Here is a 13,649-nt window from a genome sequence, read left to right on the forward strand (position 1 = left end):
CCACGTACAGAAGACTGGAGCACCACCAAAAACTACTGAACCTGCCCTGCCATCATCAGAAGCAAGAAGTGGTAACGAGGTGGAATTCAACCCTCTATATACTTCAGAGGTTGGAGGAGCAGCAAAAGGCCATTCAAGCCTATACAATTGAGCACGATATAGTAGGTGGAATGCACCTGTCTCAAGCGCAGTGGAGAATGATTTCAACGTTGTGCAAGGTTCTGATGCCCTTTGAACTTGCCACACGTGAAGTCAGTTCAGACACTGCCAGCCTGAGTCAGGTCATTCCCCTCATCAGGCTTTTGCAGAAGAAGCTGGAGACATTGAAGGAGGAGCTAACACGGAGCGATTCCGCTAGGCATGTGGGACTTGTGGATGGAGCCCTTAATTCGCTTAACAAGGATTCACGGGTGGTCAATCTGTTGAAATCAGAGCACTACATTTTGGCCACCGTGCTCGATCCTAGATTTAAAGCCTACCTTGGATCTCTCTTTCCGGCAGACACAAGTCTGCTGGGGTTGAAAGACCTGCTGGTGACAAAATTGTCAAGTCAAGCGGAACGCGACCTGTCAACATCTCCTCCTTCACATTCTCCCGCAACTGGGGGTGCGAGGAAAAGGCTCAGAATTCCGAGCCCACCCGCTGGCGGTGATGCAGGGCAGTCTGGAGCGACTGCTGATGCTGACATCTGGTCCGGACTGAAGGACCTGACAACGATTACGGACATGTCGTCTACTGTCACTGCATATGATTCTCTCAACATTGATAGAATGGTGGAGGATTATATGAGTGACCGCATCCAAGTAGGCACGTCACACAGTCCGTACTTATACTGGCAGGAAAAAGAGGCAATTTGGAGGCCCTTGCACAAACTGGCTTTATTCTACCTAAGTTGCCCTCCCACAAGTGTGTACTCCGAAAGAGTGTTTAGTGCCGCCGCTCACCTTGTCAGCAATCGGCGTACGAGGTTACATCCAGAAAATGTGGAGAAGATGATGTTCATTAAAATGAATTATAATCAATTCCTCCGCGGAGACATTGACCAGCAGCAATTGCCTCCACAAAGTACACAGGGAGCTGAGATGGTGGATTCCAGTGGGGACGAATTGATAATCTGTGAGGAGGGGGATGTACACGGTGATATATCGGAGGGTGATGATGAGGTGGACATCTTGCCTCTGTAGAGCCAGTTTGTGCAAGGAGAGATTAATTGCTTCTTTTTTGGGGGGGGGTCCAAACCAACCCGTCATATCAGTCACAGTCGTGTGGCAGACCCTGTCACTGAAATGATGGGTTGGTTAAAGTGTGCATGTCCTGTTTTGTTTATACAACATAAGGGTGGGTGGGAGGGCCCAAGGACAATTCCATCTTGCACCTCTTTTTTCTTTTCTTTTTCTTTGCATCATGTGCTGATTGGGGAGGGTTTTTTGGAAGGGACATCCTGCGTGACACTGCAGTGCCACTCCTAAATGGGCCCGGTGTTTGTGTCGGCCACTAGGGTCGCTAATCTTACTCACACAGTCAGCTACCTCATTGCGCCTCTTTTTCTTTGCGTCATGTGCTGTTTGGGGAGGGTTTTTTGGAAGGGACATCCTGCGTGACACTGCAGTGCCACTCCTAGATGGGCCCGGTGTTTGTGTCGGCCACTAGGGTCGCTAATCTTACTCACACAGCTACCTCATTGCGCCTCTTTTTTTCTTTGCGTCATGTGCTGTTTGGGGAGGGTTTTTTGGAAGGGACATCCTGCGTGACACTGCAGTGCCACTCCTAGATGGGCCCGGTGTTTGTGTCGGCCACTAGGGTCGCTAATCTTACTCACACAGCTACCTCATTGCGCCTCTTTTTTTCTTTGCGTCATGTGCTGTTTGGGGAGGGTTTTTTGGAAGGGACATCCTGCGTGACACTGCAGTGCCACTCCTAGATGGGCCCGGTGTTTGTGTCGGCCACTAGGGTCGCTTATCTTACTCACACAGCGACCTCGGTGCAAATTTTAGGACTAAAAATAATATTGTGAGGTGTGAGGTATTCAGAATAGACTGAAAATGAGTGTAAATTATGGTTTTTGAGGTTAATAATACTTTGGGATCAAAATGACCCCCAAATTCTATGATTTAAGCTGTTTTTTAGTGTTTTTTGAAAAAAACACCCGAATCCAAAACACACCCGAATCCGACAAAAAAAATTCGGTGAGGTTTTGCCAAAACGCGTTCGAACCCAAAACACGGCCGCGGAACCGAACCCAAAACCAAAACACAAAACCCGAAAAATTTCAGGCGCTCATCTCTAATATTTACCCAATCATCCGTCGGCGGTTCGGACACAGTCACTCTCACAGTATTTTCTGTCCCCACTCCAGCCTCCTCCTGGGAAGAGAGCACTCAGCCTCAGACATGTCGACACACACGTACCGACACCCACAACCACACTGGGGCTATAGGAGACAGACCCACAACAAAGCATGTAAGAGAGACACAGAGGGAGTTCTGCCAGCTCACAACCCAGCGCCTATCCCGGTACTGAAGCGAGTAAAAAGACTGCCCAGACCTGTTAGCGCTTTATATATATATAAATAGTTAGCACCAAATCACTTGTGCCCCGCCCCGTTTTGCACCCTGTTACTTGTACAGCAGTGTGGGAGGCCAGGCTCAGCGTTCTCTGCAGCTTCTGTGAAGAGAAAATGGCGCTGGTCAGAGCTGTGAGGGCTAAGCCCCCTACATGGCGCACTTCAGTCCCGCTTAAATTTCATATTTATACTGGCGGGGGTCCCGTAACTAGTGCCTAGGCACTGTTTTTACTTTTGCCAGTGCCAATGGAGGGTCCAATGCTGCCCAGGCCCCCCCCCCCCCCCGCGCCCTGCAGTGCCGTGTTATGTGTGGGGGCATGGCACGCAGCACGACCGCTGCGCGGTACCTCAAGCGCAGTCTTCTGCCGTCACTGAAGTCTTCTGATCTTCCTATACTCACCCGGCTTCTATCATCTGGCTCTGTGAGTGGGGTGACGGCGCGGCTCCGGGAACAAGCAGCTAGGCGCACCAAGTGATCGAACCCTCTGGAGCTAATGGTGTCCAGTAGCCTAAGAAGCAGAGCCTTTGAACTCAGAGAAGTAGGTCTGCTTCTCTCCCCTCACTCCCATGATGCATGGAGCCGGTTGCCAGCAGGTCTCCCTGAAAATAACAAACCTAAAGAAGTCTTTTTTTTGGGAAACTCTGGAGAGCTCCTCAGTGTGCATCCAGTCTCACTGGGCACAGAATCTAACTAGAGTCTGGAGGAGGGGCATAGAGGGAGGAGCCAGTTCACACCCATTCAAAGTCTTATAGTGTGCACATGTCTCCTGCGGATCCCGTCTATACCCCATGGTTCTTGAAGCATCCCCAGCATCCTCTAGGAAGTAAGAGAAACTAAATAATTCATTGTTTATAGGACAATGTGCAGCTTTGTACAAGTCTTGATAAATATGCCCTCACTGGCCTTTAGTAAATGTTTCCTGAAATAGGTGAGTGTAAAGCACAGGGTTTCATTAAAGAGCAGGTCATGTATTACATTATACTCACTGTACAGATCTGTCTCATCTAGGATTTCTGACTTTATGATTTCTTCTATGATATCCTCCAAGGTAACAATTCCCATTACCTCATAGAAAGGGTCCCCTTCCCCTTCGTTATTGACCCGCTGGACTATGGCTAGGTGAGATTTACCTGGAATTGAAAAATAAAAAATATTTTAGCTGATAACACACCATGGGGTATATTTACTAAAATTCGTAATTTTCAGAATGAGGTTAAAGTTCAAACACGAATGACATCGAATGTGTGAAATTGCAACTTTTTGAATTTATTACGACTAATTTACTAAGCTGTCGTATTTAACATTTTCGTTTTTTACGATGTCGATGTCATTCGTATTTTTTGGCAGTGTTTTACGGGAGTGAATAGTAAAACACTGCCGACATTAAAACAATGAAACTCGGCCGGATCTGTGAGACCCGTGCAGGGTTTCATTGTGCATCTTTAAAAAAAATAAAAAATAGTTTAAAGTAAAAAAAAATGCGTGGGGTCCCCCCTCCTAAGCAAAACCAGCCTCGGCTCTTTGAGCCGGTCCTGGTTGAAAAAATATGAGGGAAAAAATGACTGGGGTTCCCCCATATTTAATCAACCAGCACCGGGCTCTGCGCCTGGTCCTGGTTCAAAAAATACGGGGGACAAAAAGCGTAGGGGTCCCCCGTATTTTGTGAACCAGCACCGGGCTCCACTAGCCAGGTACATAATGCCAGAGCCGGGGGACACTTTTATTGTGGTCCTGGCGGCCCTGGCATTACATCCCCAACTAGTCACCCCTGGCCGGGGTACCCTGGAGGAGTGGAAACCCCTTAAATCAAGCCCCCCCCCCCCCCCTCCAGCCACCCAAGGGCCAGGGGTGAAGCCCGAGGCTGTCCCCCCCATCCAAGGGCGGCAGATGGGGGGCTGATAGCCAAGTGTAAAAAATCAGAATATTGTTTTTAGTTGCAGTACTACAAGTCCCAGCAAGCCTCCCCCGCAAGCTGGTACTTGGAGAACCACAAGTACCAGCATGCGGTGGAAAACCGGGCCCGCTGGTACCTGTAGTACTACTACAAAAAAAATACCCAACAAAAAACAGGACCCACACACCGTGACAGTAAATATTACATACATGCACACCTCCATACATACATACTTACCTATGTTCAGATGCCGACTGTTCAGATGCCTACTCGGACCACGTCTCGACGTCGATTCCAGGGTACCTGAAAATAAAAATAGGATTTTGGTACCTACCAGGTAAATCCTTTTCTTTGAATCCATAGGGGGCACTGGAGTACTCTTGGGATATGGACGGCTTCCACCGGAAGAAGGCACTGAATAAATTAATTTTTGAGACTACTCCTCCCCTCCATATCCTGCAGCACTTCAGTGTTTTTTACTGAGCCGAACAGGATCGATAGAGAGATTGACAAAAGGAGAATTACATATAGTCTCACAGACAACAATAAAGTTGACACAACGTAACAGACAACTAAACAGTTGACACCATAACTGATTAACCCTTGTTAAATTTAAACCAGTCGTGAAAGTGTGTTACCATAAGAACCACTGGACTCCTAAAACAGGTAAACTGCTCTGGGTGGGCGTCCAGTGCCCCCTATGGATTCAAAGAAAAGGATTTACCTGGTAGGTACCAAAATCCTATTTTCTTTTTCATCCACTAGGGGTCACTGGAGTACTCTTGGGATGTACCAAAGTCTCCTCCGTGGCGGGAGAGCTGTTTGGCACCTGTAACACTAAACGGCCAAAGCTAGATGCTGCTGCCGCGAACGTATCAAACTTGTAAAAGCGCACAAACGTGTGCACTGACGACCAAGTAGCCGCACGGCAAAGCTGTGTCGTAGAAGCCCCACGACTCGCTGCCCATGACGTCCCCACAGAACGTGTGGAATGAGCTGTTACTGAAGTAGGTGGCTGTAACTTAGCATAAAGGTAAGCCTGACGTATAGTCAGTTTGATCCATCTGGATAAGGTCTGCTTAGAGGCTGGCCAACCCCTCTTAGCTGCGTCATAGAGAACAAACAACGTATCTGTCTTACGCACAGTAGACGTTCGGGAAACATAGATACGCAATGCGCGAACCACATCCAACGTTCCAGAGTCTCCTGTTAACACAGGAACTACTATTGGTTGATTGATGTGAAAAGACGACACTACCTTTGGTAGAAAAGCGGGATTCGTCCGAAGTTCCGCTCTGTCATCATGAAAAATTAAATACGGTGACTTGCATGACAAGGCACCCAAATCTGAAACACGCTTAGCCGAAGCTAAGGCTAAAAGAAAAATCGTTTTCCAAGTGAGAAATTTAATATCCACTTGTTGTAAGGGTTCAAAGTAATCGGACTGTAAGAAATCTAAAACCAGATTCAAGTCCCATGGTGCTGTAGGTGGAATGAAAGGAGGCTGTATCCTCTTTACACCCTGTAGAAACGTATGTATTGACTGCAACGAGGCCAATTTCCTTTGAAAATAAATTGACAACGCAGATACCTGCACCTTTAATGTGGAAAGACGTAGTCCTCCATCTAACCCCATTTGTAAAAATAACAAAAGACGGGATAATTTAAAAGACGATGTCGGAAATTTCCGAGCTTCACACCAACCTATATAAGTACGCCAAATTCTATAATAATGAGCTGCCGTAACCGGCTTCCTAGCCCGTACCATGGTTGGTATAACAGACTCAGGAATGCCCTCTTTCCTTAAGATGGCCTTTTCAACAGCCACCCCGTCAAACGCAGCCGCGCTAAATCGGGGTAAAGGAACGGACCCTGTTGTAACAGGTCCGGACGTAGTGGGAGTGGCCACGGATCGTCTGCGAGTAACCCGAGGAGATCCGAGAACCAAGCCCTCCGAGGCCAATGAGGCGCTATTAGAATGACTGTGACGAACCCTCTCTTGATCCGTTTTAGCACCAACGGGAGCAGCGGAAACGGTGGAAACAGATACACAAGGCTGTATGGCCACGTGGCTGTGAGAGCATCCACCGCCACTGCCCCTGGATCTCTTGTTCTGGACACATATCTTGACACCTGATGATTGTGGCGGGATGCCATTAGATCCACCTGAGGGTAACCCCACTTCTGGATCAACATCTGAAATACTTCTGGATTCAATGCCCACTCTCCTGGATGAAAATCCCGACGACTGAGAAAATCTGCCTCCCAGTTGTCCACTCCAGGAATGAACACTGCCGATAATATCACCTGGTGATATTCGGCCCATCTGAGGATCCGAGCTACTTCCCGCATAGCCATGCGGCTTCTCGTTCCTCCTTGTTTGTTTATATATGCGACTGCCGTCGCGTTGTCTGACTGCACCTGAACAGTCTGAAAACGAAACATGTACACCGCTTGTCTTAGAGCATTGTAAATCGCCCTGAGTTCCAGAACATTTATGGATAGCGATCTTTCGTGATCCGCCCAGAGGCCCTGGAGCCGATAACTCTGAACTACAGCTCCCCAACCTCTGAGACTTGCGTCTGTTGTCAGAATTATCCAATTCGCGACGCCGAATCGTCTCCCTGCAGATAGATTGTGTATTTTTAACCACCAGAGAAGAGACACCCTGACTTGTGGTGACAACCTCACCCTGTGGTGCAGCTGCAGATGTGATCCCGACCACTGTGCTAACACCTCCAGTTGAAACGGACGTGAGTGAAATCTTCCGAACTGAAGTGCTTCGAAAGCCGCCACCATTGTGCCTAGAAGGCGAATGCACAAATGTACTGAGACTGTGCGTGGCTTGAGCACTAATTGCACCAGATGACGAATGCCCTGTACTTTCTGTTGTGGCAGGTAAACCCTTTGTTTTACTGTATCGAGAATCATCCCTAGGAATTGAAGTCGTTGACACGGAATTAGATGTGATTTCTTTAAACTGACTATCCAACCGTGCTGAATTAGTACATTGTACGTTAGTAAGGCATGTTGGAGAAGCAATTGTTGAGACGGAGCCTTTATGAGTAGATCGTCTAAATACGGAACAATTATTACCCCTAGGGACCTGAGATGAGCTGTCATCACGGACATTACCTTGGTGAATACCCGAGGCGCTGATGAGAGGCCAAACGGTAGAGCCTGAAATTGGTAATGGTCTCGTCTTATCGCAAACCTTAAGAAACTCTGGTGAGGTGGCCAAATCGGAATGTGCAAATACGCATCCTTGAGATCTAGTGCAATCATGAATTCCTGTGGCTCTAACCCTGCAATTACTGACCTGAGAGATTCCATCTTGAATCTGTGGTAAGTGACGTAATGATTGAGACCTTTTAGGTTCAATATTGGCCTGACTGAGCCATCTGGTTTTGGTACCAGAAACAGACTGGAATAATAACCCTGCCCCTGTTCCTGCACAGGGACCGGAATTATCACTGCAGCATTCAGCAGAGACTGAATGGCAACCTGCAGAACTGCTTTCTTGTCGTCCGACACAGGCAGTCCTGTCGTGAAAAATCTTCCTGTCGGAAGATAATCGAACTCTATTTTGTAACCCTCTAATACTAAATTGCGGATCCACCCATCTGTGGACGTCTGCAGCCACGCCCCCTGAAAGCTCTGAAGGCGTGCTCCCACAATTGGAGATCCGAGATGGGCTGGGAGCCCGTCATGCCACTGGTTTGTTAGTGGTCTTGGTGTCTTGACGACGTGCATTGGATTGTCGGGCACTACGTCCCCGACCTCTTCTGCCCGGCGTGACTGCTCCTCCCTGCCCACGAAAGGGCTGAGTTCTAAAGGATTTGAACGCCGGACCCGAATATTTCCGTTTAGGTATAGTTGTAGGCGATGGAAGAAAAACAGACTTCCCTCCAGTAGCCTCAGAAATCCATTTGTCCAATTCAGGACCAAAAAGTTTCTCGCCATCATAAGGCAATGCCTCTATACCTTTTTTAACCTCCGTCTCCGCCTGCCACGAACGCAGCCAAAGTGCTCGTCGTACTGTGACTAGCGATGAGGACAGGCGAGAAGTAAGCTGACAGACGTCAGTAGAAGCTGTACATAGATATTCAGCAGCTTCCCAGATTTGATCCGCGAGAAGTATAAGATGATCATCTTGCAGAGCCGACTTGAGCTCTTTTATCCATACCATTAAAGCTTTAGTAACCCAAATGCCAACCAACCCAGGTCTTAACAGCACTCCAGTTGCTGTGTACATGGACCTTAGCATAGCCTCTATTTTACGATCTGCAGGGTCTTTAAGCGTAGTAGCAGTTGGGACTGGTATGGTTAACTTCCTCGTAAGTTTAGATACGGATGAATCCACCAAAGGTGGGTTCTCCCATGTAGCTGTCATGGCCTCTGGAAACGGGTAACTCGATTTAAATCTACGAGGAATAGAAAACCGTTTGTCCGGACTTTTCCGTGACTCCAGTAACATTTTATTAAGAGATTCCGAGATAGGGAAACACATCGGAGATCTCTGTCGTTTAGTAAAGACTACCTCATCATTCGTCAGTGGCTCCTCAGTTTCCGTAAACTCCAGCGACTGACGAACTGCTCTGATGAGATTGTCAATACCTGGGCTGTCAAAGTCGTCACCTTCTGACTGTTGTTCTATTTCGCCCTCCTCGTACTCCTGTTCAGTGAGGTCTAGTATCCCAGAGACAGGAAAATTAGTAGGAAAAGGAAACTTATCTTTTCCACTCAAGGTGGACTTATGACCAGTTTGAGACTCCCCAGGTAACTCAAATGGTCTCATCTTAAACTCAGATCTTGCCGCCTCTCTTTCTTCACGAGAGGCGGCCAGTTCTGATTGTAAACCAACTAATACATCTGCAAGTAAAGCCCATGGCGGGTCCTGAGATGCCTTTACTTCTGGAATGGAAATCGTATTTATGGCTGTATTAACAACACATGCTGTACATGTGGTGGATCCATCAGGCAACACACTCTTACAGACATGACATGACAAATGTTTCTTAGATTTTGCTGGTGTCTTACTCATTATGAAGACAGACAATACAAACTCCACACAGACAGACTGCACGACTCAGTAATAACACCAAAGTTCCTGGTATATATCTAGGCAAGTGCAGTGCCTGCCAGAAATACGAAAACTGACCCCAAAATTCCTCTAGTACCACTCTTAGCCGAGATGTAAAAATAGGAAACCTGGAACAGACAGGAGAACATTTAAACATATTAAGCATTTCTTGCACTGCCAAATACTGTTAAAGTCTCCCCCCCCCCCCACTCCCACGACCTCCGTGTACAGCACCGGGTCTGGGCCTGTGGAAGTTTTGCAAAGGGCCGTGTGAGCGGCCTGTCTGTAGACCCCGGACAACGGAACTCCTCGGCTGCTGCGGGCGGATGGCGGAAGCAGAGAGCGTGCTGCATGGAGCCGTGGAGCGGCCCATGCACACGTGCTCCCGCCCGCCACACACAGCATAACGGCGTGTCTGTGTAGCCAAGCAGCGCTGCTGCTGTGCAGGGAGCAGCGGTCTTTTAGGATGCTGGGAGCCGGAGAGTGAGAGCGCGCCGCATGGACCGTGAAGCGGCCCATGTACACGCGCTCCGGGCAGCGGTGAGTACCCAACAATCCCCAACAGTGGAGCGGCAGCAAGCGCTGACCGCCCCAACCCAACATACCTGGACCGTGACAAAAGTCTATGACGGGGCCTTCATCCAAGCTCCGTCCAGCTTTCCTGCAGGCAGCCTGCAAGTGGAGTGAGGGAGCTCTTTACAGAGAGGTCCGACACTCACGGCTACTCAGCCGCTTCCACTGTCCCTGACCCACGCCTGTTAGAAGGGGGGAAAGGACGTGGAAATTGAAGAAAAAAAAAAACTTAGAAAAAAATCCAATACTTTGTGGATGAGCTCCACTATGCCTTCTAACTGTGTCGAGCACAGAAAAAACACTGAAGTGCTGCAGGATATGGAGGGGAGGAGTAGTCTCAAAAATTAATTTATTCAGTGCCTTCTTCCGGTGGAAGCCGTCCATATCCCAAGAGTACTCCAGTGACCCCTAGTGGATGAAAAAGAAATTATACTAACCTAAATCCAGTGTGCTGTGTCCTTTTTTTATAATCCACGTGCTTGGCAAAAAAACAAACCGCATACCCGATCCACGCACTGAAAGGGGTCCCATGTTTAAACATGGGACCCCTTTCCCCGACTGCCAGGACCCCCCCTGACTCCTGGTCAAAGAGGGTCCCTTCAGCCAATCAGGGAGCGCCACGTCGTGGCACTCTCCTGATTGGCTCTGCGCTCCTGTAGTGTCAGTGAGGCTGCGCACGGCAGAGATACAATGTAGCGCCTATGCGCTCCATTGTATCCAATGGTGGGAACTTTGCGGTCAGCGGTGAGGTTACTCGCGGTCAACCGCTGACCGCAAAGTTCCCACCATTGGATACAATGGAGCGCATAGGCGCTGCATTGTATCTCTGCCGTGCGCAGCCTCACTGACACTACAGGAGCGCACAGCCAATCAGGAGAGTGCCACGACGTGGCGCTCCCTGATTGGCTGAAGGGACCCTCTTTGACCAGGAGTCAGGGGGGGTCCTGGCAGTCGGGGAAAGGGGTCAGTGCGTGGATTGGGTATGCGGTTTGTTTTTTTGCCATATACGTGGATTATAAAAAAAGGAAACGACACACTGGATTATGTGAGTATAATTTTATTTTCAGGTACCCTGGAATCGACGTCGAGACGTGGGCCGAGTAGGCATCTGAACATAGGTAAGTATGTATGTATGGAGGTGTGCATGTATGTAATAAACTTTTACTGTCACGGTGTGTGTGTCCTGTTTTTTGTTGGGTATTTTTTTAGTAGTAGTACTACAGGTACCAGCGGGCCCGGTTTTCCACCGCATGCTGGTACTTGTGGTTCTCCAAGTACCAGCTTGCGGGGGAGGCTTGCTGGGACTTGTAGTACTGCAACTAAAAACAATATTCGGATTTTTTACACTTGGCTATCAGCCCCCCATCCGCCACCCTTGGATGGGGGGGGACAGCCTCGGGCTTCACCCCTGGCCCTTGGGTGGCTGGAGGGGGAGACCCCTTGATTTAAGGGGTTCCCACTCCTCCAGGGTACCCCGGCCAGGGGTGACTAGTTGGGGATGTAATGCCAGGGCCGCCAGGACCACAATAAAAGTGTCCCCCGGCTCTGGCATTATGTACATGGCTAGTGGAGCCCGGTGCTGGTTCACAAAATACGGGGGACCCCTACGCTTTTTGTCCCCCGTATTTTGTGAACCAGGACCAGGTGCAGAGCCCGGTGCTGGTTGATTAAATATGGGGGAACCCCAGTCATTTTTTTCCTCATATTTTTTCAACCAGGACCGGCTCAAAGAGCCCGAGGCTGGTTTTGCTTAGGAGGGGGGACACCACGCATTTTTTTTTTTGAATTTGACATCATTTCCCACCCATTCCCACTGATAACCATGCACGGATATCATGGATCCGTGCATGACTATCAGAACACGGTAAAAAAAAGCAGGTCTGTTTTAAAACTGCTTTTTTTTACGATTTGTATTTTTTCACGGCAGTGTTTGTGAAATAAAATTTTTAGTAAAAAACCGAGTTGTATGAAAAAACAGGCGTATTTGACCGATGGTGTATTCATTCGTATTTTTTTTCTTTGACTTCAAAAAAAATACGAATGCCCTCATCACTGCCGAGATTTGAGTTTAGTAAATTACCGAGATGACACTTTGAAGAAAAAACACCATCTCGGTCAAAATCGGGAGCTTAGTAAATATACCCCCATGTTTCTAAGGCTTTCTGGTCTCAGAACATATATGGGAGACGTTCATCCAAATCAATAGACTGAACCAAGTCTTTTTAAAATAAGTACAAACGTAGGGCAAGTAGGATGGTGATCTAATTTCTGTAGTTCTACAGAAAGTTACTTAGTGTAGGGAACATGTAGGATGTTTAGATACACATGTAATGTTGTATCTAAATTTTCATTTTAGCATTTTTTAAAAATGTAATATAGCTATCACTGCTAAAAATACAGATTTTGTGAACACCCCGAGGCTAACGTGATATTGTACGCACATTAATTACATCAACACTGCGTGCATGGAGAAAAATGGGAATGAATGCCTGCACAGCCCCTATTCATACACTTGGCTCACGGCCTCATCATTATCAGTACACTAGGCCTATCCTTGGTGCAAGAGACCCATCAGAAATCAGCACAGGAAAACCCTGCAAGCAAAAACACAAGTGAGGATTTCTTACCGTAACAGCCGAATATTCACGGCTAACTGAATCTGACCCTAAAAGTACATTGATTTTAAACAAGCTCTATAAAGTTATATACTGAATACAGTGCAGTCTATATTTAAGAGATGCTGTTAAGGGGGGTACACACGGAGAGATCCGTGTTTAAAATCTAAGCAATCTGACTAGATTGCTTAGATTTCAAGCACGGATCTGTCGTGTGTATGCCACCCAGCGATAGCGATGCGCGGCCTTGCGCATCGCTATCGCCGGTGCTAGATTGAGCCTGTATGCAGGCTCAATCTAGCGGGTCACTCACTTCAGCGCTGTGAAGTGAGCGGCACCCCGTCCGCCCCCCCCCCCCCACTCTCGCTCAGCACATCGCGCTGTCCTGAGCAGGGGGGAGAGATATGTGCTGAGCAGTGTGTTAAGATCGCTCAGCACACATCTCCCCCGTCAGTACCCCCCTTTAGTATGTCACCCTAAAGAATCGCATGAAAAGACGCTCAGCGCTACCAAGTCACACCATGGCATAGAGGGGGTGATTCAGACCTGATCATAGATGTGCTAAATTTAACACGTCTATGATCAGCTTCCCTGACATTCGGGGGGACGCCCAGCACAGGGCTAGTCCGCCCCGCATGTCAGGCCCTGCGCCATCGCACAAGTACAAAAGCATCGCACGGCGGCGATGCTTTCGTACTGTAGGAGTAGCTCCCAGCCAGCGCAGCTCCTGCACGCTGGCAGGGAGCTACTCATCGCTGCCCGGGTCGCAACGGCTGCGTGTGATGTCACGCAGCCACCGCGGCCCAAACAACAGTCCGGGCACACCCGTGTTGCCCGGACCGCGCCCCCTAAATGGCAGCCAAATGCCGGTGGCCCGCCCAGCGACCGCCTCTGCCTGTCAATCAGGCAGAGGCGATCGC

At 48.6% G+C, this 13,649-nt stretch overlaps 1 protein-coding gene across 5 annotated transcripts in view; it reads right to left on the minus strand.

Moving 5' to 3' along the window:
- CNNM1 (cyclin and CBS domain divalent metal cation transport mediator 1) overlaps nt 1-13,649 on the minus strand; it is a 232,253-nt gene that overhangs the window by 190,407 nt on the left and 28,197 nt on the right. For all 5 annotated transcript variants that reach the window (XR_010244057.1, XM_063962275.1, XM_063962274.1 and 2 more), the window contains exon 2: nt 3,551-3,694. Coding sequence is in view for 4 of the 5 variants with exons in the window: in XM_063962275.1 (XP_063818345.1) it covers nt 3,551-3,694 (144 nt within the window). In the remaining variant the exon portion in view is untranslated. The remainder of the gene's footprint in view (nt 1-3,550; nt 3,695-13,649) is intronic.

This window comes from Pseudophryne corroboree, chromosome 3, assembly GCF_028390025.1.
Source record: "Pseudophryne corroboree isolate aPseCor3 chromosome 3, aPseCor3.hap2, whole genome shotgun sequence".
Lineage (NCBI taxonomy): Eukaryota > Metazoa > Chordata > Amphibia > Anura > Myobatrachidae > Pseudophryne > Pseudophryne corroboree.